Consider the following 21,450-nt stretch of genomic DNA (forward strand, 5'->3'; position numbering starts at 1 on the left):
TGATTTGAGATATGAATTGTTATCTATTAACCTTAAAGGGATAGTTCAGCCAAAAATGAAAACTCTGTCGTTAATTATTCACCCTCATGCCTTCCAAACCTGTAAGACCTTTGTTCATATTCAGAACACAAATTAAGGTATTTTTGATGAAAGGCCCAGAAGGGTAGTAAGGACATAATTAGTTGTTCAACCTTAATTTTATGAAGCTACAAGAATACTGAATACCACTGATGTCACATGGACTATTTTAACCACGTCCTTACAACCTTTCTGGACCTTAAACGTGTCAGTTGCTGTTTCATCAAAAATATCTTAATTTCTGTTCTGAAGATGAACGAAGATCTTATGGGTTTTAAATGACATGAAGGTGAGTGATTAATGACAGAATTTTCATTTTTAGGTGAACTATCCCTTTAAGAATGTTAGATGTAGTCAGAAATAGGCCATTCAATTTTTATCGCAGCATTATCTAAGGCAAGATATATAGAGACTATGTAAATGCCCTTTCATCTGCATTACTGTTTAACTGGGTTCAGGCCCGATTTGTTTTCACTGATCGCCCTTGTTTTTTTTTTCTACAGGAGGATGGACTTCAGTTTGCGCGATGCCTTCACAGATGGGGCACCTAAGGCGACCCAGGACAGCCTGCTGAAGAGGGATTTCGTGGCTGGGTTGGAGGCACAGACCTACGACGATAAAGTGGGCGAGACCGTTGGGAAGACAGAATACCGCCCTCTTCTGGATGGGATGGATGGCAAAAAAGAAGGTATGTGTTTTTGAATGAGAAGTTTTCCCATAACTGTGAATTTACTCACCTTTAAGATTCACTAAGTGATTTTTGCCAAACAATGCTGATGTTGAAAGCACCAAAACAAACACACCCAACAGCACCTCGGCCCTGTTTTGATATCTTCGCCCCACACGTACGTACACAACCCTAGCATAACAACGATCAAGGAAACAAGCGAACATGACAAGGATATTCATAAAGAAGCCAACACAGATAAGTTGTGTAAAACAATGCAAAATCAACGTTACTCACCTATCGAAAAGAAACAGCGCAACCTCGTCCAACTCCAGGCCGTCCACCGTTGGAAAGCAGCTCTGGTATTTACGCGTGTCCTACTTCTTGCCTGACCATAATCCCTCTTTTTAATGTTTTAACCTCCAATATTTTCTTTCTTTTATCTTCCATTTCTCTCTATCTATAGTCGATCTGCTAATATCCGTCCTGTGCACTTTAAATTGAGCACTCTCTTCTCTCTATCCTTACTAGACACGCCCCTTACTCCTGATTGGCTACAAGTGTGTCAAAAGTGTTTTTCAAAAATTGCTTAGTGCACCTTTAATGTTATTCACTAACGAACTGTTTTAATCAAACACAAAAGCACATTTATCAAAGTGTCCAAGCAGCTGTTTTCATACAACAAGCTCTAAATGGATTAAAAAAACACATAACATAAATGTAAAACCATATAACTTTTGACATTTATACATTTGGAGTGTTACAAAAGATTTCTATTTCAAACAAATGCTGTTCTTTTGAACTTAATATTCAAGAATCAAAACTTAAAATGCTTACAGTTAACTGGAACAAATTACATTTTAAAATATATTTTAAATAGGAAACTATTTAATAATACTGTATTTCACAATATTACAGTTTTTAGTGTATTTATTTTGAGCAAATAAATATGCATCCTTGATGTGTTTTGGTAACACTTTACAATAAGGTGTCATTTGTTGACATTAGTTAATGTATTATCTAACATGAATGAACAGTGAACAATACATTTATTACACTGTTTATTAAGCTTTGTTAATGTTAGTTCATTGTTTGTTCATGTTAGTTCCCAGTGCATTAAATAATGTTAACTTGTGATTTTAATAACACGTTAGTTAATTCTGAACATTAACTAAGATTAACCCTTTAACTGTCACTCCCATTTTTGGACATAGACGTAAAAATGCACTTTCCTAACTTAATTTTTTATAATTCATGAACAAAAACATTTTGTAATATGATTTTGATCTACATTTTCCATGGTAATGCAATGTCTGACTTTAAAATGGCTTTCAAAGGATGAATTTTGAGATTTTAAGTTTGCAAGTGATATGTAATTTCTTATGATTTCGAACGAAGAAAGTATTTTCTGACAAAGGTCAGAACTCATGTTATGATGTAGATTTTTGAGGGGCACTGTTGTCATAAATTAATCTATTACTTTTCCTACACAATTTGTAACTCAAAACAGTGGTAAAATATCTATCTAGGAGTTAATGTAGTTAACTAATGAACCTTATTGCAAAGTGTTGCCATGTTTTGCAATTTAAAAGTGTTTTAGTATTTTTAACCTCAAATGTTTAAACATTAGTGCGTTTATTAGGGTATATAGTTTTTTTCTTCTTTTTGTTTGATGCAGATATGTTCGTTATATTGTGTACTACAATGCAACATCAGGAACAGCCTGTTCACTTTCGTTTTTGCAATTTACTGTCTTCCATTTGCATTATGGTGTAATCTTATGTATCTAATGTAAAGTAGATGCTGTTTGTGGTTGTTTATTTGTGTTTTTCTTATCTCTATCTACCACAACATATAGTGGGAAGTGGCAGAAGCACATTTTATTTCTTTCCTTTAGTTACAGATCCTGTTCAAGTTGGTTTCATGAGAAAAAAGCTCATTGATATTCCAAGGTATTTTGGGTTGCTTTTATGCTTGTTTGTCTAGGACATACGCCTAATCATGGTTGGCAACATCTCAGATCTAAGAATTTCCCCTAAGATTTTTTCCGCCTCGCCAGCCGCCTCAAACCGTGCTGGCTTCTGCCAAAAACTCTCCGGAGTGAACTCCAGGTTCGGTTAAGCGAACATCATCCTTCCCTTTTGGGTTACAACCATCACCACTGTTTATTCTCAAATGTGTTTATTGTTTGCTGGGGCACAATTTCACAGTTTAAACACGTGGTATGCATAAGAGTGCTAATAGTATCTATGCTACTGAATAAATATGCTAAAATAAGTTATTGTTTAACAATGGTGCTTTTTGTGAAGTTAGTCTTCTAGTAACATCTAGAAACAAAGTATTTTAGCAAAGGTCATCAAATGGGTAGATGAACTTTGGTTTCTGGGACCTTCCTTTTCTATTTCTCTTTATCCTACGTTGATCATATAAAAGTGTTTTGTTTTATACGTGTAAGAGAATATGCAGAAACGTTGACCTTTACAGTATGATACTGGGTTGTGCTTGACAGAATGCTTAGACATCAATACAGCAGGATGCACTCTCAACAACAGCAAGGTATGTGTATACAGTATTTGCGCAGCAGTGAGCACGTATGTGGATGCTGACGGAAGCAGATATGACGGATACTTTTAATAGCTACAGTCAAAGATCCATATGAGATTACATTTCTGCCTCCATTAAGAGAGAAATGGCCATTTATTTGTTGTTACTGTAAAGACTTGCACTCTCAATATGATAAGGCTGTAGTATATGACAGTTAGCATATAGCAAAAGCGGTCTTTCTGTAGTCACTTCTTATCAGATCATAGCTGGAACTGAAATTTCAGTGAAAAATACTTATTAACCATAAGTTGTCAGTATTGATAAAAATTACAGCCAGCTAGCAAGCAAGGAATATATTTACCTGACACATGTTTTTCCTGAAAAGGTTGTGTGAGATAATAAAGCTTGTTCATTGACAAAGTAATAAAGATTTATGGAAATTGTAAGCTGTCTGTTGACAAGCGCTTGGAGGGTTTCTAAAGAACAAAGTACAGTAAAGATGATTAATCAATAACTATGCTGGCCGTTACAGGCTGTGCAGCTACTTGGAGAGATAATAATATTACACTTGCAGTCCATTATCGTGTATATTTTCATTAATGTCTTTTTTAATACCATAAAATTACATCTGATAAACTGAAGAAATAATTGAATTCTGGCAAATTACTCTCATTGTTATAAATTATGCTCTTGTCCTACTCTGCTGTCATATGACCTTCCTTTTCAAACAGTTACACGTTGCAGACATCAAGGGTATAGACCAATTTGGAGTAGACGTCACAGTTACGACACTTGCAGCTGCACGCACATTGCGAAGCGGGAAAAATCCATCGAATGAGATATAAAATGTATTTTTGTACTTTTTATTTCTTTGTGTTTTTTATACAGTTGTCAAAAACGCCATTTGAAGCTAAACGCAGATGTTTAAATGCACAGACTAATGGATGAAACCTGCTATAATTACTCTACTTTTAAAGCATATGTTTGATTTAAACAATAGGTCTACATACTATTCACATACACTCTTAAAAATAAAGGTGCTTGAGAAGGTTCTTCACAGCGATGCCATAGAAGAACCATTTTTGGCTCCTCAAAGAACCATTCAGTCAAAGGTTCTTCAAAGACCCATCTCTCTTATACCTTTTTATAATCTGAAGAACTTTTTTCACCGCAAAGAACCTTTTGTGAGACAGAAAGGTTCTTCAGATGTTAAAGGTTCTTTATGGAACCATTTAGACAAAAAAGGTTCTTCTGTGGCATCGTGAAGCACCTTTATTTTTAAGAGTGTATGCGGTTTATAGGGAACATATTATATTAGATCCTACAACATATTATATAAACCTATAACATTTTACATTTACTTATGTTATCTCACAATGCAAAATTGTGACAACTTGTAAAATGTACGTTTATATCTCGTATTTCAGACTTTATAACTCGATTTAATTATTTTCATTGTGCTGCAGTGTAACATGCAATTAAATACGTGTACACAGGGTATTTTTAATATGCTGCTGTAATAGATTTTACATGGGTTTTCTCCATTAACTTTTATTGCAAAATACATGCTGCAGATCTGAGATCTGTGGAAAGGGTGATTGAGAAAAACTTGTCGCTTGTTACAAAATCTAAAAACTATATTAGCAGTCTCTAATCACTAGATTAAATATGATTTATTTTTAATAATAAATATTAAATATGCAGTCTACAAAAATAGCACCATCTGGTTGTTACTGATGTCTGGTTGTTATTGAAATACTGAAAAAAGCGCTTGTGTCAGCTGAATAGTTGGTACGTAACCATAATTTAGCTAATTAAATTAGCGAATTAAGTGCAATAATCGGGTCCTCGGTGCATCTACCAACCCAGAAAATGTGAAAAAAAATTAAAAATTCAGTACAACCCAGTGGTAAGCCTTTCTTTGCAAGCTTGTAAAAAACAAGCCGCTCAGATTTCGCTCCACCTGTGACGTAGAAGTGGCATCTTATTATAATATTATCGCCCCTGAATCTGCACGTTTGAATCTGAAGCGACAATGGTGCACCAGTTCTAATGCCATGGCAAAAGTTCAAGCAAAGCATGTTAACTATTCTGTCTTTGGCTGCACTGACGAGCACAAAACACTATTTAGAGTCCTAGCCTCTGAGAAGACAAGTATGCAGTTGATTTATATTTGAATATATATATATATATATATATATATATATATATATAATTGACAGTTTAAGTGCAATAAGACATGAAAGAGAACTTAGTTTAGTACTCACATGCTGTGTGACAGCCACTTTATGCGCACATGATTGAAATGCGTCCGCTCAAAAAAACGTATATCAGAAGTATTATCGTATTATCAGAAATGATAATCAGAAACAAACAGATGTTTTTTAGTAGAGTATCTGAGATACGAGCTGTAAAGGCACAGTTCTATTCTGGAAAAGGGGGCGGGGAGCAGCAGCTCATTTGCATTTAAAGAGACAAGCACGAAAACAGCGTGTTTCTGCATCCAGTTAAATTAGGTATTTTTAAAATGAAATAATAAATGATCTGTGGGGTATTTTGAGTGGAGACTTCACAGACACATTCTGGGGACACCTGAGACTTATATTACATATTGTAAAAAGGAGCATAATATGTCTCCTTTAACAATATTTCTGTAAAATCAAAAAATTATGTAATACATCAATCACATTTGTGTGATTTTATGCTGCTGGGACTCATAGTACAGCACTGGTTTATGACGTTATGCAATCGATTCTGTTCTGAATAGGATGTCTGCTACTCCCCCTTTAACTGCAAAAGGAGGCTCTCTACCACAGCATGACTTGGCAGTCTGCACCTCAAGTGCCTCATGTCTGGGACAAAAGTGACTATTTTTAGTCCCTCTTCCATTTTTTGGCTTTTAACTGCAGCTTGTTTTCAGGTTCATATGTTTCTCTTTGTAAGGCCATTGCTCTGCTCGGGTTTATTTTAGTACGCCATCAGCATCCCGAAGCATAAAGAAGATTGAAAACATGCTACTTGAGGCATAAACGCAGAAATCACCTTGAAGACCCATTAGGGTCGACTTCTCTCTACCTTATCAACATTCAACACAAAGGCCTGGCCAGATTCCTATTGCATTCTTGCTAATATAGCAGACACAGCATGACTCACAGTGACATGTACACCGATCCTGTTCCACAAAGAGGATAATTGCATGGAGCTGGAACGGCCCAAGTCCTGTGGGAGCACGATCATTAATCCAGGGCTGGTATCTGAGCTAATGCTGGTTCAGTGCTGGCTCCTCGTGTCAGTCAGCGTTGATGCTGACAGAGTGCTATGCCTAGGGAACGTAGAGCAGCCTCAGCTGGTTGTGTAACTACGGTAACAGGCCTGCAGTCCCAGCCTGTCCCATCGTCTCAGCATCACTCATCTCCACTTGCCCTTCTCATAATGGCGAAATATTGGAATGGATGGGAGCAGGCCTATTTTCAGGGACGCCCCTCCCCACTGCCTTTGACAGGGGACACATTAAACCAGACAGTCAATCAGATTTCATGAAAGTTACATTTACACGACCTGATAAATGCAATTAAATCACCAGTTCATTAGTTCATCTCGTTGTGCAACATTACACTCCTCTTTTTCACAGATGTGTCATTCCAAGGTGGGTGTTGTGAACTGTGTCTGAGCAATTCAGCATTTCATACAAAAAATTACAATACAGAAATTCAATTGAACCATTTATGGCAGTGTTTTTGTATCATTCAAAATTCAAATAAAAAGTACACTGCCCTCCAAAAGTTTGGAAAAGTGTGGTTTTGGACGATATCAGCATAAATCCTTATAATTTTCTGGTGCAAATACATTAAAGTAACTTGACACCATGAAGACCAGCAATAATGATTTTCATTTTGATTACATAATAATGGCAATATATACATGTCAAAGTCAGACATGCCCCTTTGCCAGCTGTGATGCCTGGTTGCTGGTTTAAACTTGGCCCAGGTTTTTAAAAGATTTTTGGGTCAGCACACCTTAATAGTTTGCCAGTGATTGCCAGTTAAATTTAGAATGCAATGGATTTAGGCCCAGATTATGCAGAGCTGTAATAGCTGCTAATGGTGGATATTTTGATGAAACGAAAATTGCAATCTTGTCTAATTGCAAAATTATCACAAATTAAAAAGGATTCATGCCAATATTGTCCAAAACCCCACTTTTCAAGGGCGTTTCTTAAATTTTGGAGGGCAGTGTATAATATACTTAATATAATACATTTTAACAGATCAAAGAAAATAACTTAAAGAGTATGTTGACAATATCACCACATAGATGGACAATAGAGTGTTTTCATGACGTGTCATCAGTCGGCCATATTGACGACACTGAACGTAAACAGTGCCACTGAACCAAATGAAACTTGCATATTTTGCTGATTAATACTGCTGAAAATGGTCAGTTATTGCCATGTTTTGGGCTGTACTAATTGGCAGACCAGGAAAAACATTTGGAGTACCATAGACTACCAAAAGTTATAACAAATCAAGGAGAAGAGCGCAAAGAACTGTCTGAGGAACAAAAGGCGTTTGTGGTTGGCCAAACTGTACCAGGATTTCCAGGGAAAGAATCCTGACATTTGTGTTTGTCATTTCCAGTCAGGTAGGTGAAATATTAGGCTAATATCTTAATGGTGCAGTGTGTAACTTTTAGCGGCATCAAGTGGTGAGGTTGTGAATTGCAACCAACAGCTCAGTCCAACGCTCACCTAGCTAGAAGACTGCAGAGCAAAGAGGTTTCATTACAAAAGTAAATTAAGGAATTATATTTACTTGATTATGCAATAAACTGATGTTATTGCAAATGTTATTGGTATTTGTTCATCAATGTGTCAGTGTTCTATTCGCAAAACAACATAGTGACGAAAACGTGCTCTGTAGGACAGTTTGTCCATTTAGGGCTACTTGTGGCTACTGGTGAAACATGGTGGCGACTTCTAAGGGGACCCGCGGTGTATGCAGATAGAAATAGCTCATTCTAAGGTAATAAAAACATATCGGTTCATTATGTATACACCTCTGAAAACATAGTTATGTATATGAAATTGCATTTCTGTCAATAGATCCTTCTAAATATTACACATTGCACCTTTAAGTAATACTGCTTGTACATATCTTTACCACCTATTAGCTTTAATTTGTGAAAATATTGCGCCCTTTCCTCCTAAGTAAGTCCTTCTCTATGATTTAGCAGCTTCCACACATTTTTTTCTGTGGTTTAGAAAGAATAAATTAGCAGAACAAGGTATTCAGTTGTACACTGACCGTGCAATCCGTGCTGTTGTTTACATCTGAGTATCTCCAATATGGCCGCGCATCCGAGTAACTGACCAAACCGTGACATAAATGCAAACCTTCTGTTTGTACGATTTTTTATTTTAAATATCCAAAAACCACTAGAACCGTGTTATACATTTTGCTGACTTGTGTACTTACATTAATGCAAAAAATAAGAAATAAGCTATTTTAACTAGTGTTCCATCCCTTGTCATTGCGTCGCCTGTCAATGATGTCATCATCATTTTCCGGTTTTATTTTGTAGAAAACATGGAAACACCAAAGACGCTTTAATATTTTATGCGTCCTTTAATGTTTTATTTGACAGTTGACGGATGCACAGAGTAGCATTATAACGGAAATTTCAATACACTTATATGTATCTAAAAACAGCCCTGCTTTACTGGAAGTGGCATGATAAAAGCTCCACCCTGCTTCATACTACAGTGGTGACAGCTCATCCAAGAACACAATTGGTACTACCATGATCAAGGCAAAAAAATGTAAGGATGTCGTTAAAATAGTTACTGTTTGTAAGCAAAGAAACCAAAAATAACGACTTCTGGTAGTACCCTTGCTGTCTATGCAGGGTCAGAAAGCTCTCGGATTTCATCAGAAATTTGTGTCAATTTGTGTTCTGAAGATGAACGTAGGTCTTACAGGTTTGGAACGACATGAGAAATTAAAGGCAGAATTTAGTTTTTTGAGTGAACTATCCCTTTAAATTAAATTGAAAGATTTTATGGCCAAAAAGTTGGTTATTATTGTTATTTGGTTAATAATGATTAGTGAAATGCATTATAGCTTTTACTGATTCAGTATCCTGGCTTTTACACAAGAGTTAATTTTTTAAAAAACCTCTTACTCTTTTAAAAAAGCTCTTGCTATTTTAATTTTAAAGAGATTTTGTAATTTGGCAAGTCCTTTTGTTAGGCAGGCATTGTGATATAATTTATAAAAGAAAAATGTAGTACCATTTCTTAATAGGATTGTATTATTTAGTAAACTACCTAATATCCTGCATAAATCCTTTTTAGGTTTAAAAACTAACCAAGTGTTTATACACTTTTACAGAGTCAGTTTGTCTGTTTTCTTTTCGTGTCTGCAGGCCAGACTGGAGGGCAACGTCAGGACCCTCAGGGAGGTATCCATCCCAGCCCACCTGGACAATATGTCTATAAGAATGACTTTCAGTCAGGTGGGATCATTGAGTATGTCAAGGTTGCTTAAGAGAATTGAATGAAATAGCTGACCAAAAAAATCTAATTATATACTAGTCATTAGTCCAAGTCTTTCTAATTCCAGGCCCAACATCAATGATGGAAAAGCCTGTCCAATTAGGAAACCAGCAGATGGGATCTACGGTAAAAGACAACAGCATGGACTCTTTTCTGGGTAACCACTGCCTTGTTTGGTCTTGCTGACTTAAGGTTGTGGGTTAGATTCAGTTCATTTCCTCAGGCTGTGTTAAGTTTTAATGCGGTATCGCTCTGCTGCTCTATGCTTCAGGGTTCTCTCAGCCTGGAATGAATATTGGTATGAATATGAATGTTGGCATGGCCCCTTTCCAGAGCTCCAAACCCCCCAGCATGGGTGAACCTCAGAAGACCTCACCCTTGTTTGCCAATGAACCACCCAAACCGAGTGAAACAAGCCCTCGTAACAGCCAGGAAAATTCTGCAGGTAAAGTCTATCACCACTTAAGGCATCTCACTGCAGTCTAGAACAGGTAAGACAGATTTTAAACACAGATATTAAGATACTAATTGAATTATTATGTTACAGAATGTCCTATGATCTCAGCTCTCATATCATTCCACTCTGTCCGGTCAAGGCATGGATGCCTCATCAGTCTTTTCATGAGATAATTGCTTCATACTTTTTTCATTGGCCTTCAAGTTCAAGTTATGATTTAACTGATGGGATAAGCAATAGTGAGCTTGTTAACTCTGGTATCGAATGCCTAAATATCTTGGTATTAGTGACTAAATATATCTTGAATACTGAAATGTCCATTCCAAATCATTTTACATGATGGATCTTAATAGTCAATGATCATTATTTACAGTTTGTCCTTCGATTCCTGTCTGACTAGTCTGTGTGCATTATGGTGGAAGGCGTTTAAAGATTTATCTTCGGCCACTCTCTAATATTACTTGATGGCTGTGAAACTTAGAAGAGAAATGTGTCTTCTGGCCCAGAGCCAGCTAAGAAAGCCATTTCACATTTCAGACCTCATATGTGAAATATAGATGTTACCGCCACTGGCACTTCCTCCAAGTGACTGTTTATAACCCTTTGATCAATGAAGAGCGCTAAGTCTGGTGAATGAGGAGAGGCATGTAAAATATGATGCAAAACAGAAAAACAATTAGGTTGGGTCTAGAAATTATTATGCTTTGATGGCTAGAATATAGCACTGGTAAACATGCTCCAAATTCAGTTAGCACTAGCAGTATGTTTTGTTTCCCTCTAAATGTAATGTGTTTTGATGTTGTCAACCATTATGTGTTAAGTGTTTGTCGTCTTGTGGATTTTGGTTCATTTTAGTGACCTTGATTTGTCCCCAGTGCTGAGATTTATACCGGGTATTCCACGTCATGTGACTCTTCTCTGTGGCTTTTCTTTGAGTTGGCCTCTCTGTGACTGTGCCTCTGTTGTTATCCCTGCCTGTTATTTCTCCATGAGTTCATTTGCCCATTTGCACTTTCACTTGATGTGCTCTCAAGTGAGCACATCGTAGTCTCAGCACATTCTCTCTCAGCCACTGCTGAAACTATTACACCCATTTAACTACTCTCTGCAACAAATATGAGCATGATACCCTCAGATCTGTTATCTTACATTAAGTACCTATTTGAGGAACAGCAGTAATAGGCCTTTATCATGAATGTAACATACAGATATCCAAAGAATTGAAAAGCTATTTTGTTTTCTATAGAGCTGTTCAGTTTTTATGGCTAACTTTGAAGGCTAATTTGCCACTGGTGAATTTCCACTGGGTTTTCTTTTGTTCTGCAACCTGAATGACAAACAGTCATACCTCAAACTAAAATTTTAAAGCCTAAGTTGAATACTTAAAGGTGTAGTTCCCTCCAAAATGAATATTTTTGTCATTTCAAAGCCGTTGTTCATCATTGGAACACAAATTAAGATATTTTTGATGAAATCCGAGAGCTTTCTGTCCCTCCATAGACAGCAACGCAATGTTCAAGGCCTAGAAAGGTAGTAAGGACATTGTTAAAATAGTCCATGTGACATCAGTGGTTCAACCGTAATTTTATGAAGCTATGAGAATACTTTTTGTGCGCAAAGAAAACCAAAATAACAACAGTTTTATCATTTCTTTTCCGTGTCAGTCTTTGACACGCATTTAAGACAGTACCACAATGCATGCGTATATCCCATAAGTTGAAAATATGTTGTTAAATAGGAAATATGACATCCAACACGTTAGCTATGTTTCCATCAGCCTGTTTTAATGCACATTTTTAAGTATGGCAAATGAAGGAAACACCTAATTTAAAAAAAAAAATCCCTTAATTTGCAAAAACGTTTTTACGCTCGCTTGCGGTGGCTTTTGACTTGTGCAAAAAATAGTTAATGCGAATAATAGGAGATGGAAATGCATTTGCCAAAAAATTCCTCCATGTGCATCAAAAAAAGTCACGTGACTTCACGCTATGGAATGGTATAACGTGAGTGTACCGATCTTATTGCACAGCATCTGAAATCTTGTTATGGTCATTCTGAAATACTAGGGGTGGGAAAAAAAATCGATTCACATTTAGTCTTCTAGCGATTTGCATTGATTCACAAATTTCAAAAAATAATTTTCTAGTTAACCCTTTAACTGTCACTCCCATTTTTGAACACAGACATAAAAATCCAGACTTAAATTATTATAGTTCATGAATGAAAACATTTTGTAATATGATCTGGATGTACATTTTCTGTGGTAATGCAATGTCTGATTTTAAAAAGCCTTTGGATGAATTTTGAGATTTTAGGTTTTGAGCTGATATATAATTTCTTATGATATCTAAAGCGTGATAGGGAAAAGGCAATGAAGTCTTTTGTCACAAAGGTCAGAACTCATGTTATGATGTAGATTTTTTAAGTTGCACTCTTGTCATATATTAATCTATTACTTTTCCTATGTAATTTCTAACATAAAAATATGGTAAAATATCTATTTAGGAGTCTTAGACCTTTCCAACGATGTATAGTTTGTCATGACTAGGTTAGGATTTATTTGTAATATGGTGTAGTAAACTTGACAGTTGAAGGGTTATTATATTAATAATAAAAGCATGATGTTGTCAGAACAAAACAGCAACAACAATGGAGGAGGAAAAACAAATACATCCTGCCACATTTTTAGCAAGGGCAAGTGTTTGGAAAAATATTATATTAATTATTGATCTTTTGATATTATGGGAAGTATTAGGAAAGGGATGGAAAATGAACAATGTGTTCTACGGATCCACTAAAGGGACATGGTTAGCCGCGCTAGCAGTAACCTGTTACATTAGAGCATGTAATATATATTTCACTTACCACATAAACAGAGTAAGGAGAGATGACTGATAGGACGATGGCGAATGATTTGCATATTCTGAGCACCACTGACAAACATCTAATCTTGTAAAATATGTGGTAAGTAGGTCTACTGCCACTCTTTGTGATTGCGAATCTCGAAAGTGAAAGTAAAACACAACGCGCATTCAAAAGTTTCAATGCCCTACATATTAATAACGGCTCCCTGATGCCTGCAATTTGTGTACAGTATAATTACCCAATGATATAATTGCACGAGAAAGCATTGAAATATATTTTTTCCTCCCATCTCATATTTAGGGGTTTTGTAGTACATGTCATTTCCTTTCTGAACACGGTGTGATCGCATTCGGACACATCCCTAATGGGAAGTGTGAGGTATTTTAGATTTATTAGGAAGTTAATAGTTAATAATAAACACTGATTTCTTGAGTCAGGACTACACATACTATAGACTAGGTTGTTTTTGTATTAAAATACTGGTGTGTTTGATGTCCAGTGTGCACAAACAAATTATGAAAAATTGTGATTGAAAATCGAAAAATCGTGAATTGATTTCTAATCGAATCGTGACCCCAAGAATCGATTTGAATCGAATCGTGAGGTACCATAAATATCCCACCCCTATGAAATACCAGAGTATGGAATGGAAACATTGCTTATTCGCAAATGTTTTATGCGTCATTCCAATTTTGCACACAAGTTAAATTCGCAACTTTGGATGGAAACAGGGTTATTATTGTAGTTTCTTTTAGTAACTTGTTGTCAACTTAAGACAGGCGTATACACTGCAAGTTCTTGCAGTCAGGTAGTTATAAGTCTTTCAGCGCCTTACAGTATTCCTGATCATTTTACAGAAACCATGATTATGACACATTTTTGTAGCCTGGCAAGTTCTGAGGAAATCACATAAATTGTTGTGCAGTTTTTGCATTTGAAAACATGGAGTACTCCTTGTGCTTTATAAACAAAAAAAGAATTTTTAAATCGGAAGCTCATAATTTGCTAGTCTCCACTTGTAATATTTCACACAATATAAGCTGAAACATCAGCAATTTCCACACAATGGGAAGCATGCATATTTAGCTTGTTGTGAAAGTCTCCTCAAGTAACATTACTCTGAGATGAGAGGTCTTTTAATCATTAAAAAAAACTCTGAAAACCCATTGGAAATTTCCAAGAGAACCCATGGCTAACACTAATCCTCTTCTGAGTTCATTGTGAATTTGCTTAGTGGATAGTGAATTTTGTCTGTCTTCATATCATCTTCTGGTGTAACGCACCATATGATGCAAGTGATCAGTGGTTCATAGGTAGCTGATCTAATGGACTGTTAGCTGTTATGAGTTGGAGATGCAGAAATTTTGTTGTCCGATGATTTATATGGTAGTCAGTGACACTTCCTCTTCCTCTCTGTACACAAAGAAGTTTTGGGAAGCCCTTGGAAAGCTGAGGAAGTGCTTTCTACGGAGCAGTCCCATGCTTCCAAGGCAGAACAGACTCGCACTGATGCCTTGGGTTCCCAGAGTCAAGATGCAGCATCTGGTGAGGAAAAGTCCATGGAGGAAGAAAATGGAATGCAGCAGAAGCGAAAAAAGAAGAAACGCAAGAACAGGGAAGAAATGTATGACCTTCTGGATAGTCTCGGTTCCCCAGACTCAGAAGAGACTCCCTCCGAAAGCTCCAACCATGGCTGCCCCTCACCTCCTAGTAGGGATGAAGAGATTTGGGAAAGCGAGTTCCAAGAAAGAGGGGGAGGACGCATAAAGGCCAAGAAAAGTAAAAGCAGGATGAAGCTACCGGAGGAATGGAGTGCTCCTTCAACCGTAATGGACATGGACTTTAGCAGCCCTCATTTGGGTGATTCAAAACCCCCATCCAGTGCTAGCATAGATCAGGGAAGTGCACCGCCCTCACTCACACCTGAACCTCCGCACCTCACGGACACCCAAGCATGCAGACCCCAACCAACTGGGCAGGCAAGCACTGAGTCCACTGCGAATCCCGTAGGTGACTCAACTCACAAGATTGACAGGGATATGTTTGATAAGGATAAATTGACTAAAGATGATATCAATAAGTCTAACCTAGAGTTGCCTGGTATTCATCCAGGCATGGACTTAACTGATCCCAACCAGAAGTCAACCCTTACCCTCAGTCCAACTCAGAGTGTTATGTTCCTTGACTCAGTGCTACAGGAAGAGACCCCAGATGCGAGCCCCCCATCCCAGAGCACCCCTGTGAAAACTCCCATCCCTCACACCACTGCCCCAGAGGCTGCTCCTGATCTGACCACTGGCTCACTGTCCGCCGGCACAGACATCCCTGCCTGTCAGAGTGCACCAGCTGTTAGTCACTCTTTCCCAACAATTCCCCCCAGCACCGCAGTGAGCTTAAAACCCGAAGCTACGCCTTTCATCCCTTCACAAACAGAGCAGAAGGAGTTCCTGCCGGCACAGCCCCCCCTACTGGAAGGTTGGTGATAATGAAGACTGTATGGAGATGATTTACATAATGCATGGCTCAGTGAAGTGGGCCCTCCTCTGCTTAGCTATCTCTGAAAATACTGTAGCAAGACACTAGTACTCCATGTTTTCCTTTCTTTCTTTCTTTCTTTCTTTCTTGTTTTTCTTTCTTTCTTTCTTTCTTTCTTTCTTTCTTTCTTTCTTTCTTTCTTTCATGTCAGCCCTCTATAGCTTGGACCTTTGCTGCATGTAATCCATTCTTATAATAAAGATGTTTAACATTTCAGTGCAGTCATAACACACTGATCGCTATGCATCACGACTGGCAGCCGACTAACTGTTATTCTTTAGTTGACCATTTCCTGGATTTCCAGATTTCTCTTGGTCACAGCATCCCTCCAAATGCACTTGTCTTGTAGATGTGTGTCAGCTAGTCAACTGTCTATGTGGGATTGTACATTTTCTTATCATTCTGTGGGTGAACAGCTTTCTGTATGTCACTCCTTGCCATCTTATGCTATATGACTCTTTATTCTGCTTTAGTCTTGTTCAGAACTGTCAATCCAATGTTTATGAGATTAAGAGGTCTGTCTGCCAATTCACCTGCTACACGTAGATTTTGAAATTGTTATCTTTAGATGTATTTAACCTTTTAATTTATAGCAGATAGAAGTTTTGTGAGTATGTGTTAATGATGTTCTTCTCTTCTTCCTTTCATGTTAATCACTATTTGAACAACACTGGACATCAACCAGGTAAGAAAATATCTCATTATCTTAATGTGAATTATGGGTACTGCTGCTATGATTTGGGTGAACTGATATTTAGATCCTTGCTGGAAGAATTCCAGAACAAAATGTTGTTCATGTTCATGTTTCTTCAGTCAATAAGAAATTATGTTTCTTGAGAAAAACATTTAGAAATTTTCTCCATATAGAGGACTTCAAATAAGTGAACTTCCAAAATGCAGTTTAAATGCAGCTTCAAATGGCTCTAAACGATCCCAGCCGAGGAAGAAGGGTCTTATCTAGCAAAACAATCGCTCATTTTCTAAACAAATTGTCAATTCATATACTTTTTAACTTCAAATGCTTGTCTTGTCTCGTCTCTGTGATGCACATGCGTAGTCTGTGTAATCCGAGTCAACACAGTTAGGGTACGTCGTCCTATATCGCTGTTTTACCATTTTTTTTGTAAAGGGAGTTTGATCTTCTTTGCACGTTCACTTTGTAAACTCTGGGTCGGTACTTTTTCTCCAGCGATGTAGGACGATTTTTCACGCAGACCTAGACAAGACAAGCGTTTGAGGTTGAAAAGTATATAAATTGTCAATTCGTTTTGAAAATGACCGATCGTTTTGCTAGATAAGACCCTTCTTCCTCGGCTGGCATAGTGTATAGCCATTTAAAGCTGCTTTAAACTGCATTTTGGAAGTTCAAACTTGGGGGCACCATTGAAGTCCATTATATGGAGATAATTCCTGATTTTTTTCCTCAAGAAACATAGTTTCTTATCAGCTGAAGAAAGAAAGACATGAACATCTTGGATGACAAGGGGGTGAGGAAGTTCTGGAAGTGAACTTCTCCTTTAAAGGCCTTCTAAAGTGAATCGATACATTTTTGTAAGAAAAATATCCATATTTAAAACTTCATAATCCGTAATCTCTAGCTTCCGTTAACTGTCATACACACGTTTACGAGATAGTGGCGTTCCACCAGATGACATATTACATAGGCATAGCGTAAACTCCGGTAAGAATATGCTAGTCTCACAAAAACCAAGTGATTTTTTAAAATATTTGTTTAAACTTTTTTAATATAACTTCAGTTGTATTCTTCTAAAAGAAGAAAGTTATATACCCCTAGGATAGGGTAATTTTCATTTGTGGGTGAACTACCCCTTTGATGTGAGAAGAAATTTCCATTTACTAGACTGTTTATCTATTCAAATTACCAGTAAATTCAAGAGTAGTTAGAATTAGTTATTCTTAGTAGGTGATATTTATAGGTTGAATTCATACTCCCTATTGTATTTTTGTGGCTTTCTCTGTCTTTCATCTCCCTCTCTCACACAAACACACACACATCTCCTCCTGTCTCTCCCATCCTCTTGCAGCAGCTCATGTAAAATTGATGGCTGGGCCATTCGCCATTATATAAGACTCATAGAGTTGTTCTTTTTATAGCACGCGATTAGGGTGTGTTCAGAGGCGTTTGAGAGGTGCTGCACTCTGGCAGAGATATTGAGAGATATTGAGTACTGGGCGGTAGCTTTGGATTAAAAGCTAACACAGAGATCCCTGATGACGTCTCGAATGACGTAAAGAGTCAGGACCTTTCGCTGCATTTCTGCTCTACAGGTTATATCCAGCTAGCTTTTGACACATCACTTGGTCTTCTCTGGATTTCAGTCATATAAATACAGAAACAATAGATGCCCTTTTTGGCCCTTTAGTCTCTTCCTTTACTCGGATCAGCCTTCTCGTCCTTTCTTGCCCTTGCTCACTCACTTCCTCTCCCTCCCTTCGGGTGGTTCCGACCACACAGGACCCTAATATCAGCAGCTGCACTGACGGGGAGACTGTTGCTATGGATATGGGAGGCGGTTTCCTTGGTGATGCAGCGAATAGGACCTGCCAAAGAACAAGCTAGGGTGTAACTGTAGGATATGTTCCAGAAATAGAAACTCTGTGACATAGCTTCCCGATTACTCAATGAGCATGCATCTTCTACCCCACGCTAAATGTGTTAAATGCCTTTCTGATGCTGTGTTTTCATTACTGAAAAGAACGTTGTGATATTTTAATTGTTGTGAACAGATTTTAAATTATAGAGATGGCACTGGCATAAAACTGCTCCATTTATTCAAAAGCTGTTTATGGTCATCGTGAAACTCTAAAATTGATTGTAATGTATGTACATTTTAATATAATAACATTTAAGCAATAACTTTTTGTATTCAGAAATGGCAGTACTGTATATGTCAATGTCAGATGCATTCCTTTATTGTCTAAATGTCACATAATGACAACAAAAAGGATTATATTGAATTATAATAATCAATTATATTGATTATATAAGGATTATAAAGATGCAAAATGAAAATGCACTAAGAAATGCAATGAAGCGTCAGGAAGTTTCAATAGCCTCTGTATATTGAACTATATTATGTAGTGCATCTGACATGTGCTTATGCAACAAAATCCATTCACAAGAATCTGGCCCATTAGCAATGAGATAGTCAGAGAGAAAAGACTTCTTTTGTATCTGTCACTGGCCTGGAAGGCCACTGCAGCTGATGCATTGTAGTTTGTGTGTGTGTGAAGTTCACTCTAATTAAGGTGCCTGAGCCAATCAGACTACACATGATGAATTACGACATCACATGCCTTTGCTCAAATCTGGAAGGGCGTATGCAGCGGGAGCCAGAAAAGTAGTATGTAATACAGGTTTTGTGGTGTCCCTGATATAGTTTTAAAACCATGGTTTTTACTGCTTACATTTTAGGATGTCTGTAATTAACTGGGGTAGTAGGTTACCTAATATAGAGGTTTAAATGTATGTGCTATTTCTGTGCAGATGCATGCTGTAAAGTGCTGAATAATGCAGAACTCGGCTTTTGTGACCGACTGTGGAAGTGATTTATGTAGCTCAAGTCTTTTTTTTTTCTTTTTTCATGTATAATTGTCTAGCTTGTAATGATCATCAGGTGTGTGTCACCATAAAAACCTTCATTTCTCAAAGACAGAAGACAGTGAGAGGACATGACTGAACTGGAATGGCACTTATGTTCAAAGGCTGATGTGTCTAATGGCTAGAGGGAGAGTTTTTTCTTTTTTTTTTTTTGAAGGGCTAGTGTGTGACATCTGATTTATCTGTCTGAGTGTAAGAAAAGTTGTTTTGGATGTTTTTTCCCTCAAGAGCCACAAACACATTGTGATCTGCACAAAACATGTTTATCCATTCCATATAAACAGATGGCTGTTTTGGGTCGCTTTGCATTTTACAAACTGCTGGGTTAAATACAACCCAGCGCTGGGTAAAATAGACAAACTACAAAATATGGTTGTTTTGACCCAGTGGTTGGGTAAAACATAACCCAACCTGCTGGGTCAAAACAACCCAGTCGCTGTTTTTAACCCAGCAGTTTTTAGAGTGTGTCTTTTAACTTGTGTTGTTCATGGTGTTTAAGGATGAGGGCATGTGTGCTACCTGTCTACGTTGGCATTGGTGTAGTTTGGCTGGCTTGAGTGGTAAATGCTTTGAAGTTTAATTGGATGCACACCTTTGAAATGATGAAAAAAAAGTGTTTTCTACTCTTTTTTTTGTTGTTGGAGTTGATATAGTTCAATTATATTATTTGCATTTACCATTGTTTTTCTCAGCTGTCCGCAATTGGTCAGAACAGACCAATTTTGGGTTGCCACCCACTATTAAAGACCACTGCATATAAACATAAATCAAGGCACTGGCGCAGTCACATTTGGGCAGGAAATATGATTGCTATTGCAGCATGCATTCAGGGTCCTTACTGTGGTGAGATGCTTAAACTCTTGGACAAATTCCAACCTGATCTCATGACCATACCGCCACGTACGTTTGTGACATATTCAATGTGAAATGTCCACTGAGTGATGCTAAAAGAGTGTTCGTTTTTTTCCTGGAACAGATGGTAAGTTTTTTGTGACGTTGGTTTTGGATGTGTCACCACAGTTCTGACTTGAAATGTTCATTGAGTGGTGCTATAACTCTTATGCTCCATGACGTTTTAAAAAAATGTACCATCTGCACTACACCTTAACCTACCCGATAGATAAATAAAAACCAATATGACATAAAAACACAATCGCAAGCATGCCGTTTTAGCTTGTTTTTCAATCCTTCATCTTTTAGCTCTTCGTAATTCATGTTTTTCACAGGATTCATACCCCAAGGATTCTGTATCCTAAGTCAAATTCTGTGCCAGCTGTACCAAGCAAGCTTGTTACGTCCGGAAAACGAAACATATGGAGCTGTAATCATAATTGTGTACAAAAAAAACTACAAGTGCTCACTGTTTTACAACCGCTAGTGTTAATTTCTGTTGAAAAATGCAGTGATATATACTTATTGACACTTATTGACAAGTTTCCACAGGTATGTTTTCGTCATGAGATCAGGTAGACAAATCCTGAAATTCCAAAACTGAATGATTTCTTTCTGATGTGAAACGTGTGCGATATATATCGTCAAAGATAATATCGTAATTGTTTAAAATTATGTGATTTGACATAGACTATATCGAAATAAAAACAAAAACAAATAAAAACACACCCAGAGAGTGCACACATACACTACATGATGTAGATTAGACTACAGCATGAGCATATTTAGAGTTCACGCTTTCACTGTGCGATTTAGTCTATTAAAATACATTTAGAATTCCTCCAAAATTCAAGATAAGGGGCAAAATGCCCCCATATGACTTTTAAATATCTTTCATATTGATATCAAATGATATAGTTAATATCACCCAAAGAATGACGTTTTTTTCTCCAAATATCAGCATGATTGCAAATGTGATGATTTTGTAACTGAAGTAATCAGCTGTTGAACAAATTGGTTAAATGAATGACTCAGTGACTCAATCATGCATTGATTTCCCGCCACCTGCTGGCAATTTTAGGTTTCTATTAAAAGTATATTTCCCCCTTTTCCCTAATCATTTTTAAATATCAGTGTTCAACCTTTAAACAAAATATATATACTGTATATTGATTAGGGATGTAACAACATTATTAATATCGTGATATCGCGATAGCAAAGCTGTTTTGATATTATCA

At 37.1% G+C, this 21,450-nt stretch overlaps 1 protein-coding gene across 6 annotated transcripts in view; it reads left to right on the forward strand.

Moving 5' to 3' along the window:
• Window positions 1-21,450, forward strand: part of map4l (microtubule associated protein 4 like) — a 51,028-nt gene that overhangs the window by 8,411 nt on the left and 21,167 nt on the right. For 4 of the 6 annotated variants that reach the window (XM_051128893.1, XM_051128909.1, XM_051128918.1 and 1 more), the window contains exons 2-6: window positions 582-766; window positions 9,713-9,802; window positions 9,910-9,999; window positions 10,114-10,287; window positions 14,590-15,639. In XM_051128893.1, the coding sequence (XP_050984850.1) occupies window positions 586-766; window positions 9,713-9,802; window positions 9,910-9,999; window positions 10,114-10,287; window positions 14,590-15,639 (1,585 nt within the window). In that variant the 5' untranslated portion in view covers window positions 582-585. The remainder of the gene's footprint in view (window positions 1-581; window positions 767-9,712; window positions 9,803-9,909; window positions 10,000-10,113; window positions 10,288-14,589; window positions 15,640-21,450) is intronic. The other 2 variants (XM_051128902.1, XM_051128936.1) reach the window with 2 other exon arrangements.

This window comes from Labeo rohita, chromosome 2 (genome assembly GCF_022985175.1).
Source record: "Labeo rohita strain BAU-BD-2019 chromosome 2, IGBB_LRoh.1.0, whole genome shotgun sequence".
Classification (NCBI taxonomy): Eukaryota; Metazoa; Chordata; class Actinopteri; order Cypriniformes; family Cyprinidae; genus Labeo; species Labeo rohita.